Here is a 17185-nt window from a genome sequence, read left to right on the forward strand (position 1 = left end):
TAATCACCGCGCGTAATTATCTATATCCCAGAGCGAGTACATATACGTGCTGCACCGCTCGGTGTTACTGGTCCCAATCGTGCGCGGTGTGAACACGCGTTAACTACCAACGCACGCGCCGTATAATACGTATGAGCATTCGTTTGCGGGCTCCCGCCCGGGCAGATGTATACCTGCAACCACGACTTTTTAGCTGGCTCTTTCTCGCTGGTTTGTGTGCAATTCCGCTCAAAAAGAGCCTCGAGTTTTATGTGCCGCGTATACACACGAGAGAGAAAGACGAGCGGAGGGGATTTCGCGTCGCAAGCGATAACGAGGAAAAGCTCGACCTCGTACCGATGTCTGTGGTGTGCGCTTGGCGCAATTATATGCCCTTACGCGCGCGCTACCTCCTGAGCGTGAAAAGCTCGTTTCGTACGCAGTGCAGTATAGCCCCTCACGCACTTCGTGAAAGTAAGAGACAGCCTTTTATTTCACTCTCCCTTGGTGTGTGCGCGCCGACTTTTTCGCATAAATAAGCGCCACGTTCAATTGGTTGAAATTCGGTCGCGCTCTAGGATACAGCGGCGTACCTAAATAAGATCGAGCTTAATCGAAAATTACATGCCAGGATTCTTTTCCTTGGCAATTCCTCGCGTGGGGCTGTGAATGGAAAAACCGAGGGAGGAAAAGATACCAAGATGTATAACGCGTGTGCATTATACTAACGCGAGATCCGAGTCCGAAGATGAAGCTCGTAAGTTTTCAAAAGAAAATTAGAGACGTTGAATCAAAAGATTTCAAGCTTTTGCGCGGGAGAGAGAGACGATCGTGCTCACGCGCAAGACTGTGTATATAATGTTATATACATCCTAGTTTTGTACGCGGGTACGCCTTGGCATAGCGACGCCGGGCGAATGAAAATCGAAAAGGAAAAGAAGGGAAAAGAGAGACAGCTGCCAGAGAGTGAAAGAAAGAGAGAGAGAGAAAGCTGCGGGGGGTGGGAGAGTGAGAAAAATAAAACGCTGAAATGGGTTCCGTAATTACTTTGACGGTCGGATAATTGAAGTGGAATAGTATTGCTAGTGGGGCGCGAGCTGCTGCTATTGCTGCTGGGCGATATATAACACAGTCAGCAGCTCGACTTGTTATTCAAACTTTCGTATATATGTCGCGCGTTTTAGATGAACTCGAACTTTTTACCCCATATACATGCTATTTCACTGTATATATCGCCTCTACTCTATGCTTTCGAATATTTCGAGATAAAAGATTTTGCGTGCGCGTTCGTGCAACACTTATTAATTTACCGCCATCGCGTTTATATTTGGAAAAATTATTTTTTTAACGCTAATTAAAAAATTCTAGAACTCGACCATTCATTTGGTTTTATAAACAAGCTTCAATTTTTCGGATAAAAAATATATTACACAGCGCTTGAGCGTAGAACGTACTCGAGATCGAAGCGATAAGTAATGGCCGCTGCTGCTGCTGCAAGTTACAGCGTGAACGAAACAAGAGGCTTAAACCCGGGCGCCGCGCTCGTCCACGTGCAAGCTCATATTTATACGCTTACATAATGTTCCACTGGTCTTTATGATGTTTCAACTGTACATTGCTCGAAGCTGGACGAGCTAGCAGCAGCGCTCAGTACACAGCGCTGATCTCGGCGAAAGTTTACGCTTAATTAAAGCCACAGTTACGCGCGCTGGTGGCGTTGGCGATGGCGGTGGCTGTAGGTGCGTGCTTTATGCCACTGTCGTCGTCGTTGCTGTCGGTGCTGCTGTTGCTGTATCCCGTCGAGCTAGAGAGAGAAACCGATATGATTCTAATCCACGCGTTATACCTATGTAGACGCTTTTTATCCATCTATAATATACAAGTTTTTTTATTTATCTGTAGATTAAAGTAAACTATTCGTTACTTGGTTCCTAACATTCATTTAGAGTTATTTTTAAAATTTGCAAGCTTTATAATAACAAAAGTATATTATAAGAGAGTATAAACGTATTTGGCTAAGCGGAAATCAAAATCATGGTTTCTTTCCAAACCGTGCTTTGACTTATATAACTACTTTTACTTTACCACTTGCAGATTTACAGAGAAAGGTATTCGCCATCTAGTGATATATACTGGCTTTAGTTATGACCAAATTTTGATGTATTTCTCAGCAATTTTAATCAAAATTGTAGTATATATTATTGATTCTTTCTTGTTCATTTTTGCATTAAAAATAATTTGAATGATTGCATTTATATCATGCAATTTTATTGCAGTTTATGTAAAAAATCAAATTAATAATGATTCATTAATTTTCAACAAAGTTTGAATGTAAAAGTATCTTAAATAAAATTCAGTATCGGTTATTATAATGTGAATGCCGAATTTTTCATAAAATCTGCACTAAATTTGAGATCCTTTTTAACAGTGTATGTGCATAGACCAAGACGAAGGCTGTGTTTTTTTCGGGAATTTTTTACAAAACTATGTTTTCGAAAATTTAGTGATCGATTAAAATCGTACTAGACCACTACCAGGCGCAAATGAGAAAATTCTTTCACTGCAGCTTCACGTGGAGAATAAAATGACGCCTTTGACAGTTTACACGCAACTGCAACGTCAACGCAGCAACGCCAACGATAACAACAACAACAACAACAACAACAACAACAACAACAACAACAACAACAACAACAACAACAACAACAACAACAACAACAACAACAACAACAATAACGACGACGACGAGGCACGATGGAATCTCTCTGTCTGTGTCTTGGTTGAAACAACTGCAGAACGGATCTCTCTCACTCTCCCCTGCTTCCCAGTCAACCAACAGGATCAATCGGGGATTAATTGAGTTACGGTCTGCGGAGTAGCCGATAACCACCGCACGGGTCGACGTATTCGCGTGCGAGCGCGCAATGAACGGGCGGGGACACAAACAAGTCATGCGTCGGTTATTTACGCGTGCCGTGCGCCAAGCTGCCTATACGTGCAGCGGTGTATATGCGCTTCCTGCCTCTTACTGCTATACCAAGCGTGTTCAGCTATTTATATAGAGCGCATAGCTGCGCGTCGAAAATATAATAATAATATAGATAATAATCATGCGCACGCTGCTGGGAAATAAGCAGCAGCAGCGGCACGTACTACGGACCTGTACAGCGAGTAGTACAGGTCTGCCATTGGGTCAGGCGACGGCGCGTACGTACGGTATAAACGCGAGCGCGCGTGCACCGGGAGGCTTGATTGACGGAAGTCGTTAGCCCGAGTATTATACTGATTGAATTTCAATCTTCTCTCCAAACATGTACACGCAGATACAGGCGCGTGCACGCGCGCAGCCAAGCTGTTACCGCGCGTTTCGCGTCGTGTACATACGTAGAGCAGCGCCAAAGGCGTTCATTGTTTTTCAATCGCATTATGCGCTGCGCTGCGTGAATGAGTCTTTTACAATAAAGAGAAAGGGAGAAAGGGAAATATATACAATGAGTCTCTTTTTGGGCTGAATACGTATGTGCACGCGCAATAAAGTAAGAGGAAAGCCGTTTTTCCCGTTTATGAGTATTCGCGTTTTTACCCCGTTGATGGTTTGCCCATGTTATGATATGCCATTTTTCTCTGGTAAACACCCGCAGCAGATCAAACGTTCATTAATTATACACGTAACGATACTTGGCTTTCATTCATTATTCGTCGTATTTATGCCAACGAACACTCGTATAATACGATTAGCTGGACTTTGGGGATAAAAAAATCAACGTGTGCTTAATTCTGTATAAAACAATGGCTCTCGTTGCTACACTCGAGGCCTATACAAAAACCGTGATATGGACGCGGTGTACAAAGTTCAAGCGAAAATTTCGATGCGTACATAATTTCGCTGGGCTCATAACGTGCACGCGTGTATGTCTTTCTCTTTGGCAGCATCATCGATTAACAGCCGCGTGCACTGCACATGCCCGCATCGTTATGGCTTGCGCCGCTTGTACATTTTGGGTATTGTGCGTAACGCGCCTCCGTGGCAAGGGGTGGTGCAGGGGATCGGCGGCTCGTATCAAAGCTCCCGCAACGTCGAACGTCAATTGCGCGCTCTTGCAACGCTGCGGTGGGTGCAGGCCACCCACATCTATACACAATGCACATAGAGATCGTAAAAAGGCGTATATGCAAAATCTTTAACCGAACGAAACCTCAAAGCCTATATCCATTCACGCCGCAAGGATAGATACACGTATGTACGAACGTATTATATCGACATGCTGTGTACCGATGCGCTAAGGGATCTCCCCCGAATATCTCTCTGAAGACTCGGCGACGCGCGGTTGTACTATAGGCATGTGTGCGTGTGTGCAGTCTCGTAGTGGTGCACACACCAATTCGTTCTGCCCTCAGCGCATATCTACAATGCGTGCGAATATGTATTTACTCGATCGTTATCGCAGCTGTGCAGACGTATAGATATATGCTCGACACAATATAATTCGTGTGTGCAGGACCAAGATCTCGGTGCGCAAATAAGCCTCGAGTGGATAACTTCCGTGTCTACATGCGTGTGTTTACTTGGATCCGATTATACTAAGAAACAAAAGATCACTGATTGTTACAATTGCCGTCGATATATCGTATCTTTTACTTACGATACGAGGACAAAGTCATTGAAATCAATCGTATCGTACATAAGTTCATGGACAGCCAGCAGTAGTAAAAAATGCCCAACACCCAGTGTATCGAGGAGAGTGTGTACTAGTAATGTTCTTCTCCATATAACGGCGTCCACGGACTTTCGCATATAGATCGCGCGGATTATTTGATAGTTAGCTCCTTGACCATAGATGTCGCATTGACGATCCTCTAAACAATCGAATTTAACTTTCTTCATTTAATAGGCACTTCATGTTCGCCTTTTGTTTACTGTTGTAAAGTATGCCTCTATTATCGATCATGTCCCTATATTCGATCAATAATTAATATTAGCTTAATTGTAAGTAAGAAAACTTTTTTTAATAATTGGCTGAATGAATCGAACATCTTCAACATAAATACATTATTCAAAATCAGATATCAAGTTTCAATCCTATATAAAAAATTGATTTAAATTTGATCGAAAATAGGGGCGTACACCATTGATGACTTTCGTTTAATTTAGTTACTTTTCCCACACGTTAGAATTGAACAATTTTTTTTCATCAATTTAGTAGAGCCTCGCACTGGTGGAAGCGCACCTATATCGTGTGTCTGCACACATAAATATCAGAAATAACAGTATTCGCCGTATCTTCTTTAAAAATTCAATTTCCAGAAGGTTTTGACAGATGCTACTGCGCGCACATGCATGACGGCGTACTTGCAACTGTCGCGGCACTCGATCTTGCTCGACTCCGTGCGCGATCGCAACTCTATATGGGCTAAACTTGTTTTCTTATTATACCACGGTCGATACATCAAAAACGATATTTAGAATCTATCATGATTCGAATGGTATAGTATAGGTAACTTCGTACTTTGGACTATATTATATATGTGTCATGCGTCGCGGTTATAGAACACTTCAGTCACGCGATAAAATAAAAGCATAGACATCGCAATCCGAATAATAATTGTATAAAAACATTTGCAATCGCTACAAACACATCTGGGTACACAAATTGAACACGTTGATGCATAAATAGTAACCTCATTTTATTAAATACTAAGTACGAACTTGCAATCGTCAAAACACTCGTTATTAATTCGCTGCGAGTGCACCGATGCAAGATGAATGAACGAGCTAGGAAATATACTTACGCTATTTCAGAAGGAGAGAAGGTGAAAACCGAGTTACCCAGAAATCGTATACGCTATACACGTACATGTTTGTGCGAGGCTGAAGAGAGTTTCGGTTCAGTGTATTTACGGGCGAGTGACGAAATCATACATACATCCATAATTGTATAATACACGTACACGAGAGCAGCTGCGGTGCGGATGGCAAAGGTTACTCGAAGCCAGCGAGCGGTGTAGCGACAGCAGCGGCGCTTCGTGCCATTTTCAAACGTCGTAATTGATGAAATTAATTAAAGGTCCTTAGAATCAAAGGAGCCACCTCCACGCTGCCGTTGCCACCACACGAGCCTGACTCTCGTATACTATATACTGCCATTGCTCTCTCTCCCTCTCTCTCTGTGGCCATGCTACTGACGCTTTCTGTATACCTGCCTGCAGAGAAGCAGCTTTGTTTTCCACCTTCTGTGGTTTAACTGCTCTCGCGCTGACTGACTCGTCGTGCACAAGCCCCTCGAGAGTAGCAGCAGCAGCAGCGAGAGGGACAGAGAGAAAGCTAGCGAGCTGCTCTCTGCCCGTGCAAAGGGCTCCCCGCGCTATGGGATTGGCTCGCCTAAAGGATGCATCATTGGCAGTGAGCGAGATGGCTGCTGCTACTGCTACCTTGTGTGCTGTGCAGCATTAGCCGAGAAAGAGACGAATGGCTACTGGCAACGAGCGTGCGCGCGGATGAATGGATTGCCCCGCGAGGCAGGGCCGCTACTTCATGCTGCTGCTGCTGCTGCTGCGGCTTCGTCCGCACTAAAGTGCACATGATCGACGGTGGTCTGATTATAGAGCGCATGCTCGAGTCGAGATCTAAACTAAATATGGGCTTCGGAGCGATGACTTTTCACCCCCTGACGATCGTGTGCATGTATAGATGTTCATCGTGCGACCATCGCTTTGACTCCGTATGAGCTCTCCTTTCCAGTGAGATTTGCGATTGCTCCCTTATGCACTTGCGCAGTTGAGTAAAGTGGGTTATCACGGGCCACTTTTATTCTATTAATTTAAAAAAATAGTCGTTTCATTACGATCTCATCTATCGAACTGTAAGAAGGTAAAATCAATACTACGCGTGGTTAAAGTAAGCAGTTACTATGTTTTACGCATGTGATCGCGATCACATATATTATATATGTTCGTATAGATCGTTGCACGATTGAATCATTCTCGTTGACATTTTAGGCGCACATGTGCGTAAACGTGATTGCAGATCGTAAATTAGATGACTGCCTATAACTAGGCACTTTCAATAATACTGATGAGTTTAAATTAGCGTTAGGTCTATGAGGTAAAAATTCTGAAGACGCAAGTTCGATCCCCACTTAATAGAGACTTTTTAACTTCTTTGTTACGCAGCTAATTTGCGATCTCATACCTGTCCAGACGAATGACTGGAATTTTGGTATCGTAGGCTCATTGCTCATTTCGTGCATTGCGTGCTGTCTCTCATTATAAACGACTTTAAATAAATTTTCTAATCCGTGTTTTACTTATACAATTATATTTACTTTACCACTTGTAGATTAATAGATGAAGGTACTCGCCATCTAGTGGCAAAAACTTAAAGTGACATTATCATATTCCAAAGTGGCTGAAAGTTGGTCTAAATTTTTTGAAAAAACTAAATTGTCATTTCAGTTCATTTAAAAGGTTCGTAATAATTTTGATATAATTATAATAAATTCATTTCAAAAACAATCTAGTGTATTTTAATCAATCATAGTGTATTTTAAAAAATTTTAAATGGTTTTGAGGTCATTATTCACGTTGAGTATTTCTACCAGAGATGTTAGGACAAATTTTGATTGCCCATATTGTTGATTCTATGTGCAAATGTATGTATCGTGCATATGCTTGACCAGCATTTCGAGGACGTATTGTATATGACATGCTTGTTTCTCACACGTGTCCTTGTAGGACAAAATGAACACGAAAGCGTGCATGCGCGAACACGTACGTATGCATAAATGTGAGATCGCGATTCGCACGGGGCAATAAAAGAGTTTGCTTCCGTTAGAAAGAGCCATAATCTCGTGCACATTGTTCGAAAAAGACATTGGCATTTCATTTTATCCGCGAAGCAGCCGCTTTCTTTGTTTTTTATTTACATCGTACATAGCGCATAATGTATATAGCGTTTCTATTAGGCTTACGCAATGAGAGAGATGGTAAGAGAGCAAGAGAATCGTTTTGCTGAAATTATATTTCCGAATAAGGCACAGGAGTCTTTGCCGGCAACATGAAAACGCGCAGTCGCTCGGAAGGGATGAAATTTGCTGCGTTTGTAATTGCTTTGAACCGACGATAGAGAGCAGCGAGCGAGCGGAAGAGAAAAAGAGAAGCCTCTCTCTCTCTCTCTCTTGCTCACCATACAACAAAAGGTAGAGGTGCAACGCGTGTATAACGTACACACTTCTCTCTATGTATGTTATACGCGTGTTGGCAAATTCGTCAGCGATTAAAAAGGACTTTATGCGCGTTATTCACGCTGCGATGCAATATATCCTATTATCGCACACACGCATGCCCCAATAGACACTTGCACGTCGTAAACATTATAGTTGGAAAATTATTAAGCATTAAAGTTTTACATGCGACAATGTCTGTACATCGCTTACGAAATTTTCGATCGGACTCTATCAAATCAGAATTTTTAATCGTTCTTATTTTACCGCTTATACTTGCTTTTGTATTGCACGCATGATATATTCCGATAGGTTGATCACCAAGGCTATATACATAAGCTTTAATCGAGTGCGAGGTTGACTCAATCATTTTTTTACACATATTCTTGCGCTAAATACATTTAACCCATTCGTCGCGATAAAAAAAGTTAGACTCGATGTTCTTGAGCGTAAGATCAAAAAAAGAAACGTACAAGTACTCAAGTGATAGCGGCGACGATAAAATTTACGGTGTTTCTTACAAGCGAGAGCAATTATACATCGTACAACGCGGCTCAAGAGTCATTCTGTGTTACAGTCGGGTCGAGTACATAACTTCCCCCACCACACTCGCTAAAAATGTCGCGCGCCGTTGCCCTTCCTGCTGCCGCGTGATTAGCCCCATCGAAGAAAAAGCAGACAGCTCGAGATATTTTCGGCGCAGCAGCCTGCACGACTCATGCAGTTCGCTGTATATATATAATGTATTTTCGGTCTTTCTTCTCGTCGGTTTTTATGCGGCAAAAAAATCTCAAGAGGTGTGCCGCCGTCGCTGCTGCTCTCTTCTTTTATTTTTTTCGCGACCCCCCGGAGAGAGGCCTTCTTCTCAAAGACAAAAGGGAGAGGTGACGTTAAGGACGTTAGGAATTTAATTTTGCACCGTCAATACTTCAGCGTCAGTGTCGCGCTGCGTGTAACTTTCAAAGCTCTCGTGATTTTTGCTAATTATAAAGTACGGGAAAAATAGCGCCTCGATTTCAAACGGTATAATTAAAATTATTTTAATGAATCAGATTTGCAAAATAATTTTATTCGTACAAGCGTGACTAATTTAGATTCGTTTCATATTTTAATGTACATAAAGTATACCGTACATCGCCTCAATGATAATTAGCCAGTTTGAATTCATATCTATTGATAATTACATGCTTACAAATTCTTTGATTATACTCGTAACTAGCTTCCTTTAAATTTAATCTTAACCGTAAAGACGCTCTAATCTCTGCAATTTCGTAACATGAAATTATTCGAAGAAAAAAATATATGCTACACTGCGTGAAATGCGAAAATCATCTCGAAAGATTGTAAAGTAGCCTTGAGGGTCGACGACGACGACAACATGCCGACAAGCCTCCTCGTCGGCTGCTTGTGTACGTGATGTAGTTTCACACGAAGGCCGCGAGAGAGATAGTAGAGAAAGAGCTCGTTGGCTAGATTAGAGAAATAAGCGTGGAAAGCTCGGGTGAAAGCCGTAAATACCAGAACAGAGGTTTTTCTCCTCCCTCGTTGCTTCCCATGTTGCTGCTGCTTTTCCTCTTTCTTCCTCTTCTTCTTTGGCTCATCTATAGGCGGTAGTAGTAGTCGTGCTACTACCACTACTATACACTATTATGAGCGGCAGCGATAGCAGAAAATGCACATACATATTGCATAAAGTTATATTCCCTTATAACTGCCTCTCTTGCTCGCTTTGTCAATATAATACGTTATATATAGCTGGGGCCGTGTCTGCGCGACACAGTGTATACATGCGTAGTCGGATTAAGTCGGGCAAGGACTAGCGGCTGAAGCTTCTTCTTCTTCTTCGCCGTCGTTGTCGTCGTGCTTTTTATCCTTCCCCCGTTATACACGTATATAGTACAGTACTCGCGCTGTGCACGGGGAGGAGTAGAGAGAGCCTCTGAAATTCAGCGAGTCTCTTTTGACGAGTCAAGCTGGCGTACACTACACGCGTATTATGTATAGCTATATGTATAAACACGGGACTGGGCCGGGACAACTGGACGACAACGACGCGCACACGCTTATATGAGATACTTTGGGAGCACAAAAGGAACATCATATTATAGTGAAGAGAGAGAGAGAGATGGAGTCGAGTAGAGAGCTGCTTTCCGCATGGCTGTTTTATGCCGCTTTTCTTCTTCTATGCCTTCTTCTTCTTCTGCTGCTTTCCTTTTGTAGTCGCGCAGCTACGCGCCTCCTCCTCCTCCTCTTCCTCCTCCTCCTCCTCCTTCCACTCCTTGCCATTATACACACACATACACACATACAGAATCTTTCTCGCGAAATGCATAATAATACGGCAGGTCGAGCAAATTCTCGGCTGTCGACTTGACTGAAAGATTAGGGTTAGGTTGTTTGGAAGGATTATTGTCGTCGTTGGCTTGCGCCGCTCAAAGGCGAGGAACGAAGGAAACACCCCATTTATTACCATGCGAATAACGACATTTAAGCTTTTTTTTTATTATTATAAATTTTATTGAAATATGAAAAGTAATTGCGGTGCTGACGAGGAGGAGCAGCAGCAGCAGTCAAAGGAGAAACCGGTGGCAGCAACCTCAACGGCGAAGTCGACAAAATGCAAAAGCAGCAGCAGCGGCAAGAAAGTAAACGAGAAGAAGCTGCCGAAAGCTTGCTCGAAGCGCTGCCTGTGCTGCATCAACCAGACGATTTGCCATATTCGCAGCATTGCCTCGGTTCGTACATAATATTCACGTAGTACAGCACGCAGCAGCAGCATTACAATGCTCGATCGTACATAATATATACGCGTACGCGAGTGTGAATAGGCGCGGGTACAGAATGAAAAGACCGACGACGCGATGATTCTGCTGCGCTCGTACGCAACTCATGCAACATATAATACGTACGCAATATTACGCAGGGGCTAAGAGACGGCTTGAACAACGCGTGCTGTCAGCCGGATTGGACGATGTGCTTGACCACGAGCGAGCAGCAATTGTTGTCGGCAGCTACTTCGGTCAAGTCGCCGAGCGTCGACAGCAGCTTCGGCTACGGCTCGGCCGCGGCCATCGTCATGGGGATGAGCGCCCACGAATTGATAGCGCGCGAGCGTGAAATCAAAGATATGGAGCGCAGACGCGGCTGTATCAGCAGCGACCGGACGCCGCTCTTTACCGAGGACGAGTTGAAGCAGGCCGAGGAACGAGTGAGTTTTTCGTTCGCAGCGGACGATAAAGACAATGCAGTATGACACACGAGCTTTAGATGATTATTTTTATTTAAAAAAGCGCTGTAAAAATAGATGCATCGTGACAGTGATATTATGTGAAGCACCCAGTAAGAACGTATTTCACGTATATAAAAGCAGTTCGTTTTATATAGCCTCGTTGGCTTCGCGAGAGCAGTAGTTTCCTCGGGCTAATGTGTATACTTTTGAGTCAAGAGGTCGTGAGTGAATGCGTGTGCGTACGTACGCACACGCACACATGCACTCTCGAAGTGAACATACCAGCGAATAGGTCGTATAACGATGTAAGTACAAGCGCACCAGTATGTGCAAGTCGCGCGTATTGAGAGGAAGAGAGAGAAGTAGCCGTGATCGGAATGGAAATTCATTGGAATACGAGCTGAGGATTCACGAGCTTTGCTTTGTTCTCTTCTCGCTGCTGCTGCTGCTGCTGCTGCAACCGTACTTAAACTCTGCCGCTCGCACGTTTAATGAGGCTCATACATTGGGAAATCGATCCTTTCGACTGCTGCCGATGCTGCTTCGAACGAGCATTTATACACATACGCTAGATTATATATTCGCTCAACTTCTTCGATATCCCTCTTTCGTAATCCCCGCGTACTAGTATTTAGCTGCACCCGTGATATCTGTTTTACACACTACTGCAACATTTTCACGATCTCTTACATAGAGACATACATACACACATTCACATCGATCGTACATTTTTAACGCGCAGAAAATTACACAGAGTTGTAATGTTTTTCATTCTCGCGATCGAGCCCCGCCACTCGGCGTATCCAGTCGTGATAATTCGCGACCTTGGTGAACACGTTGGGCGCCGTGTACTCGCAGCCCTGCGATATCACGCCGACGAGCTCGCCACGGTAGACGGCGGGCCCACCGGAGTCGCCGAAGCACAGGTCCAGGAGTTCGATGCTCGAGCACAGCATGTTGTCCGTCACGGTGTAATTCTGCCGGCACTTGGCGCTCGTTATTAACTCGGTGTGGCCGATTTTCAGGCGACCTCCACTTGGCTCCTCCTGCGATAACATGAATATTATCATTTCTTTTGTTGCGCTTTTCTTCGTTCGCTTCTGCTAATGAATTTTATAAAACTCACGTGAGCGTAGCCGTAACCCGATACAGTAATCACATCTTTGGCTTTGGGTGCTGTACTTGAAATAGGAATAGGCTGCTGATACTTGTTGAATTTAATCGGTTGTTTCACCTACGGAAATGTTGAAACAAAAATATAAGTAAAGTTTAAAGCTTCGATCTACTCTTAGTAACAAAAAATGCAACATACATGTCCATTTTTAATACTCACTTTTATCAATGCAATGTCACTATCGTAAATCGATTCGTCCGTGTAGGAACCGTGAATTATGATTTTGTCTATATCGAAAACCGTCCCGCCATCGGCGACGTCATTCGAGCCGGTTCGCACTTCGTACACTGCGTCACGGAATCTGAAACTTGGTCACGTTGTTTTGATGCTCAAATTATTTTAGATTCGTTTTATTTTTCTCAAGTATTACACATATATTATGCGTAATATGCGTAATAGCATGTTTTTTAAAGATAGCGATTTGCTTCTTTTTTTTTGTTATCAACCTGAAACAGTGTGCCGCTGAGACGAGCCAGTATTGGGAAATTATAGTTGCTCCGCAAAACGACATGTACGCTTGAAAGTATGCTCCAATTTGTGCCTGTTGAACGCATGAAAGTAAGAGAGAGGGAAAAAAGTTGGTATAACAAATTTCTCAAAGTTAAAGACAGAAGTACACACATAATGTAAACTCTTACCTGATAGGGTACCGTCTCGATGTCGGCGTACATGCCTCCATCCATGCCATCTGCAGCATGAGACAAAAATTCATGTTATACTACCGTCAGTGTGTGTTTATTTATAGCTCGCGCATAAAATTGATCGCAATTTCGAAACGATCGCACACTGTAAAAAACCAACGCCCGATGAATGCATCGCTACACCGCAAATAATGTTTATTGTATACACATACGACGCGTGGAAAAGAGAAAGAAAAGAAAAAAGTAACAAAAAAGAGACAAGTGCACACTCACGCGCATACTCGCTGATAAGAAGCAGCACCAGCAGCAGCAGCACAACAGCCAACCGTACTATCATTTCGAGAGCAGTCGCGATACAAGACTGATCTGCCTCTTAAAAAGCTGATTTTCCTCTCTGAATCTCCGCCTCATGTATCGTTGGCGCATACTATATGTTTCGTCGTATAAATCGAACTGCTGCTGTCGCGGGCCGGGAATGCCGAAAACAATTACGAAAGAACCGCTGATCATACGTCGGCCTGCGCACATGTATACTATGCGTATTATGCGCACGGTCGACGAATATTTCTTGAATTTCGCGCGCTTCGTCTCGAAGCTCGTCGCATTCGGTATACAGTTTATAATAATAACCGAAACGACAGAGTCGAACACGTCGCATTCATAATAACGCGCAAAATCTCGCCCGAAAAAGCCCAACCAACGTATACGCGCTCGATGACGGAATTTCCTCTCCTTCTCACGCAGCGGTGGTGGTATCAAAACTTCCTCCTCTGCAACTTTTTACTCTGGTGTACGAGCACACACGGTATATAGGCGGCAGAAAACGATAACAATGGCATGTTTAATCACGTAGTCGCGTGTACGCGCTCGCAGGCAATGCGCGCGTTGATTCAAATTTAACGCTCGAATCTCTGCAGTGTGGCTCTTTCCTCTCTCTCTCTCTCTTTTTTAACTCTGCTATCATAAAAAAAAGACAGTCAACAGTTTTTATCGAGCCATTTCATCGCGATCGCGCGCGTATGCGGGTGCCTGTCATTTTTTAGTCGCGGGAGAGTGTACCATATCGATACATGTAGAACAGAAGCTGTGCCGCACAGTATTGTGTCGCGGTGGTTGCAGCGTAGCGTAAAAAAATCAATTTTTATTCGATCGTTTTAACAAAAAAAAAAAAAGAAGAAGAGGAGAGCTTGCGGTCGTCCCCACATAGCTGCCTATAATTTTTGTTTTCATCGCCAAAGTGTTTACTTTTCATCGTTCGAGTGTAAAACTCTCTGTGCCGTACTCATCCTAATAATAATAGCAATAAAAAACAGTGCTCCATAAAAAAAAATCAAGCCACTTATCGGAGCGCATGTGTGTACTTTAAATTACATTGTATAATATATCCGACCAGGTGGCCGAGACCAAGAAGGCAGTTGAATTTTTGGAGGGTATGCTAAAGACCGACGCAAAAGTCAAGTCCGCGGATTGGGAGAAGGAAGCTTTAGCCGTCGCTAAAATTGCCGAACGCTCGGACGAACGCAGCCAGAAGCTCAAACAGCTTTTTGACGTTAGTTATTATTGCGTATTATATTTGCGAAAAAACTTTAATTGGTTATCGAACACGTCTTTTTTAAAACCGTGCTTTGACTTATACAACTATCTTTACTTAGCCACTTGCAGATTTATAGATAAAGGTACTCGCCATCTAGTGTTAGAGACCGGTAATAATTATCGTTGAATTTTCGGCAAATTAAAAAATATATAACTATCTATTGAAAGATTAATCAATAAAAATGGATAAATTTAATACAAAATACAGAAATATTTCGACAGAGTGCAGAGTACAGAATAAAATTCTTTTAGTTTATTTTTGCATTAGAAATAATATGTGATGATTAAACTCTGTTGAATTTTCTGTAAAATGTACGAAAAAATATCAGTACTTATACATTAATTTTCAACAAAATTTTCATGGAAAAGTATTTTGAATAAAATTGAGTATCGGTCATTTTAAGTTTAATGTCTAATTTTACCATACATCTATATTAAGTATAAGGATTTTTTAACAACGTACGTGATTGGTCTTTTTTTCTCTTTTTTACTTTTACTCCCCCATTACATATTTATGATATGAGTTGGCAATGTCATACACTCAACTCGATCGTACTATTTATCTACTTGCTTTTTATCGCTCCAGGCCAAACGATAATTCATGACTTAGCCATTGTGTACTTTTAGTTTAATAACACAAAAGTACTTCAACTCTATTTCTCTATCTCTCTCTCTCTTTTTTGCTTTTTCTCTTTCGATCCCTCTCTATCTTACATTCTGCAATGAAATTTTAATGTTCAAAGTTTTTTCCCTCTCCCGAGACCAGAGTCGTCGAGGAAAGAAAACGAAGAAAGATACGCGCGCCCACGCAGTTGAGAGAAAGAGATCAGTAAAAGATCAACTTAGAACTGAGTAGTCTCGAGTTTTACGATTGACGATTGAAAACTTCTTTAAAGTGATAAATGAAAAAGTCTTTGAGCTTTGTTATATAGTCGCGCTGTAACAGCAGCAGCGCCGTGGTACCCTGGTTCACGCAGGACTCGCTGCTTCTGGTCATTCTAACTTGCTCTTTCACTGTTTTTCTTCGCTTCCAAGTGCAGCGCGACAGTATATCATCTTCCTTTTTTGTTTCTATGGTGTTTTTCTTGCTCGCAGCTCCCACCGGTTGATCAAGCCTGCTAGAAATACGATAAAAAACGATTTTGAACGTAGCGTATAGCGCAGCAGGGGCAGATACTTCTCACACGCGCTTGTAGCGCACGCGCCAACTAATATCGATAGTAAAATATGTTGTCGTTTCGATGCGCGAACGTCTACAAACACATTTTAACGCGTTTAATCAAGAATGTCTTCTTGGGTAAAAGTTGAACGAGGAAGCAGCAGGCGAACTTTTGAGATTTAAAGCTTTCCTCCGGTGCAAAGTTAAACCGAAAACGTAATACACGTACAATAAAGCTTAAACTTCGTTCTCTTTCTCTCTCTATTTCAAGTACAGCTTTACACACCCTCGTGCGAATGTATATAGATAAAAGTACACGGGTCGGTGTGTGTGTGCATGTGTATACAACCGAGAACCGAAAAAGGGAGCAACAAAGTCAAGATCCGCGCTGCGCTAAAGAGAATTGGCGAGAGAGTTAATTTTCCTCCCAAATCGGATCGGTCCCTGCAGTGCTGCGCCGCGCGGCGAGCTTCATCCTGCGAAAGGCTTGCGCAGGAAGTTCGAGGTCTTTGCCGCTGCTTTGCTACTTCATCCGGGCCGCGCGCATACTTTGAACCTATGAGAAAACAAAGATTCACAAAGTCAGCTTTTCTTTTGCTTATTTTTCTCTTTCTCCCTTCCCGAAGCTCTTTTCCGCTTTAACCGGTCCGGCTGCTGATGCTGCTGCAGCTCATGTTTTTTCCAACCCATTCCCATTGACTCTGAAAGAGCTTGGCGATTTCTCTTTTTCTTTCGATCGTTCCTCAGTTAATTATTTCACAATAGTCCGCGTTGCTCTTAGGGTCCTCGAGGAACTAGTAGCGAAATTACCCTCGAAATAATATTCGTCGGACTAGCTAAAATAAGCAGTAGGTCCTCTTTACTCCGAGGCATATAATTAGCTGGGGGAAAATTTACACAATGCGGTAGACCAAGGCATAAACTGCGCAAGTAGCGACAAAGACCACGACGAACGAGTCAGCGGGAGAGAAACAGAGTGAGAGAGAGGTAGAGAGAGAGAGAGAGAGAATCGTCGGCAACACTGCACAGGCACACATAATATACAAAGCGAAGGCCGTTTTGTTTCCTTTGAAACTCAATGTGTTCTATATGTACGCACTCGTGTATAGGCATGTCCAGAGGTAGTGAGCAGCGGCGTTGAAAACAACGACTGCTGCGACCGTCAACTCGACAGGGTGGCTTTGAAGTCGG

General features: G+C 43.0%; 2 protein-coding genes across 3 annotated transcripts in view; one reads left to right on the plus strand and one right to left on the minus strand.

Moving 5' to 3' along the window:
• LOC106656209 (von Hippel-Lindau tumor suppressor homolog) overlaps positions 1 to 17185 on the plus strand; it is a 46885-nt gene that overhangs the window by 22117 nt on the left and 7583 nt on the right. Inside the window, exon 1 of one of the 2 annotated variants that reach the window (XM_014376968.2) lies at positions 14663 to 14791. The exons of the other annotated variant lie outside the window; for it this stretch is intronic. The gene's annotated coding sequence lies outside the window, so the exon portion shown is untranslated. Of the gene's footprint in view, positions 1 to 14662; positions 14792 to 17185 lie in introns of those variants that run through there. 2 annotated transcript variants of the gene reach the window in all.
• Positions 12174 to 13284, minus strand: LOC106655990 (kallikrein-11-like). Its single transcript, XM_014376599.1, has 3 exons — positions 13240 to 13284; positions 12554 to 12661; positions 12174 to 12473 (listed from the first exon to the last, which is right to left on the minus strand). Exons 1-3 carry the CDS (start codon positions 13282 to 13284, stop codon positions 12174 to 12176), a joined length of 453 nt encoding a protein of 150 aa, XP_014232085.1.

The sequence above is a fragment of the Trichogramma pretiosum genome, unplaced genomic scaffold, assembly GCF_000599845.2.
Source record: "Trichogramma pretiosum strain Unisexual culture from Peru unplaced genomic scaffold, Tpre_2.0 scaffold4, whole genome shotgun sequence".
NCBI lineage: Eukaryota > Metazoa > Arthropoda > Insecta > Hymenoptera > Trichogrammatidae > Trichogramma > Trichogramma pretiosum.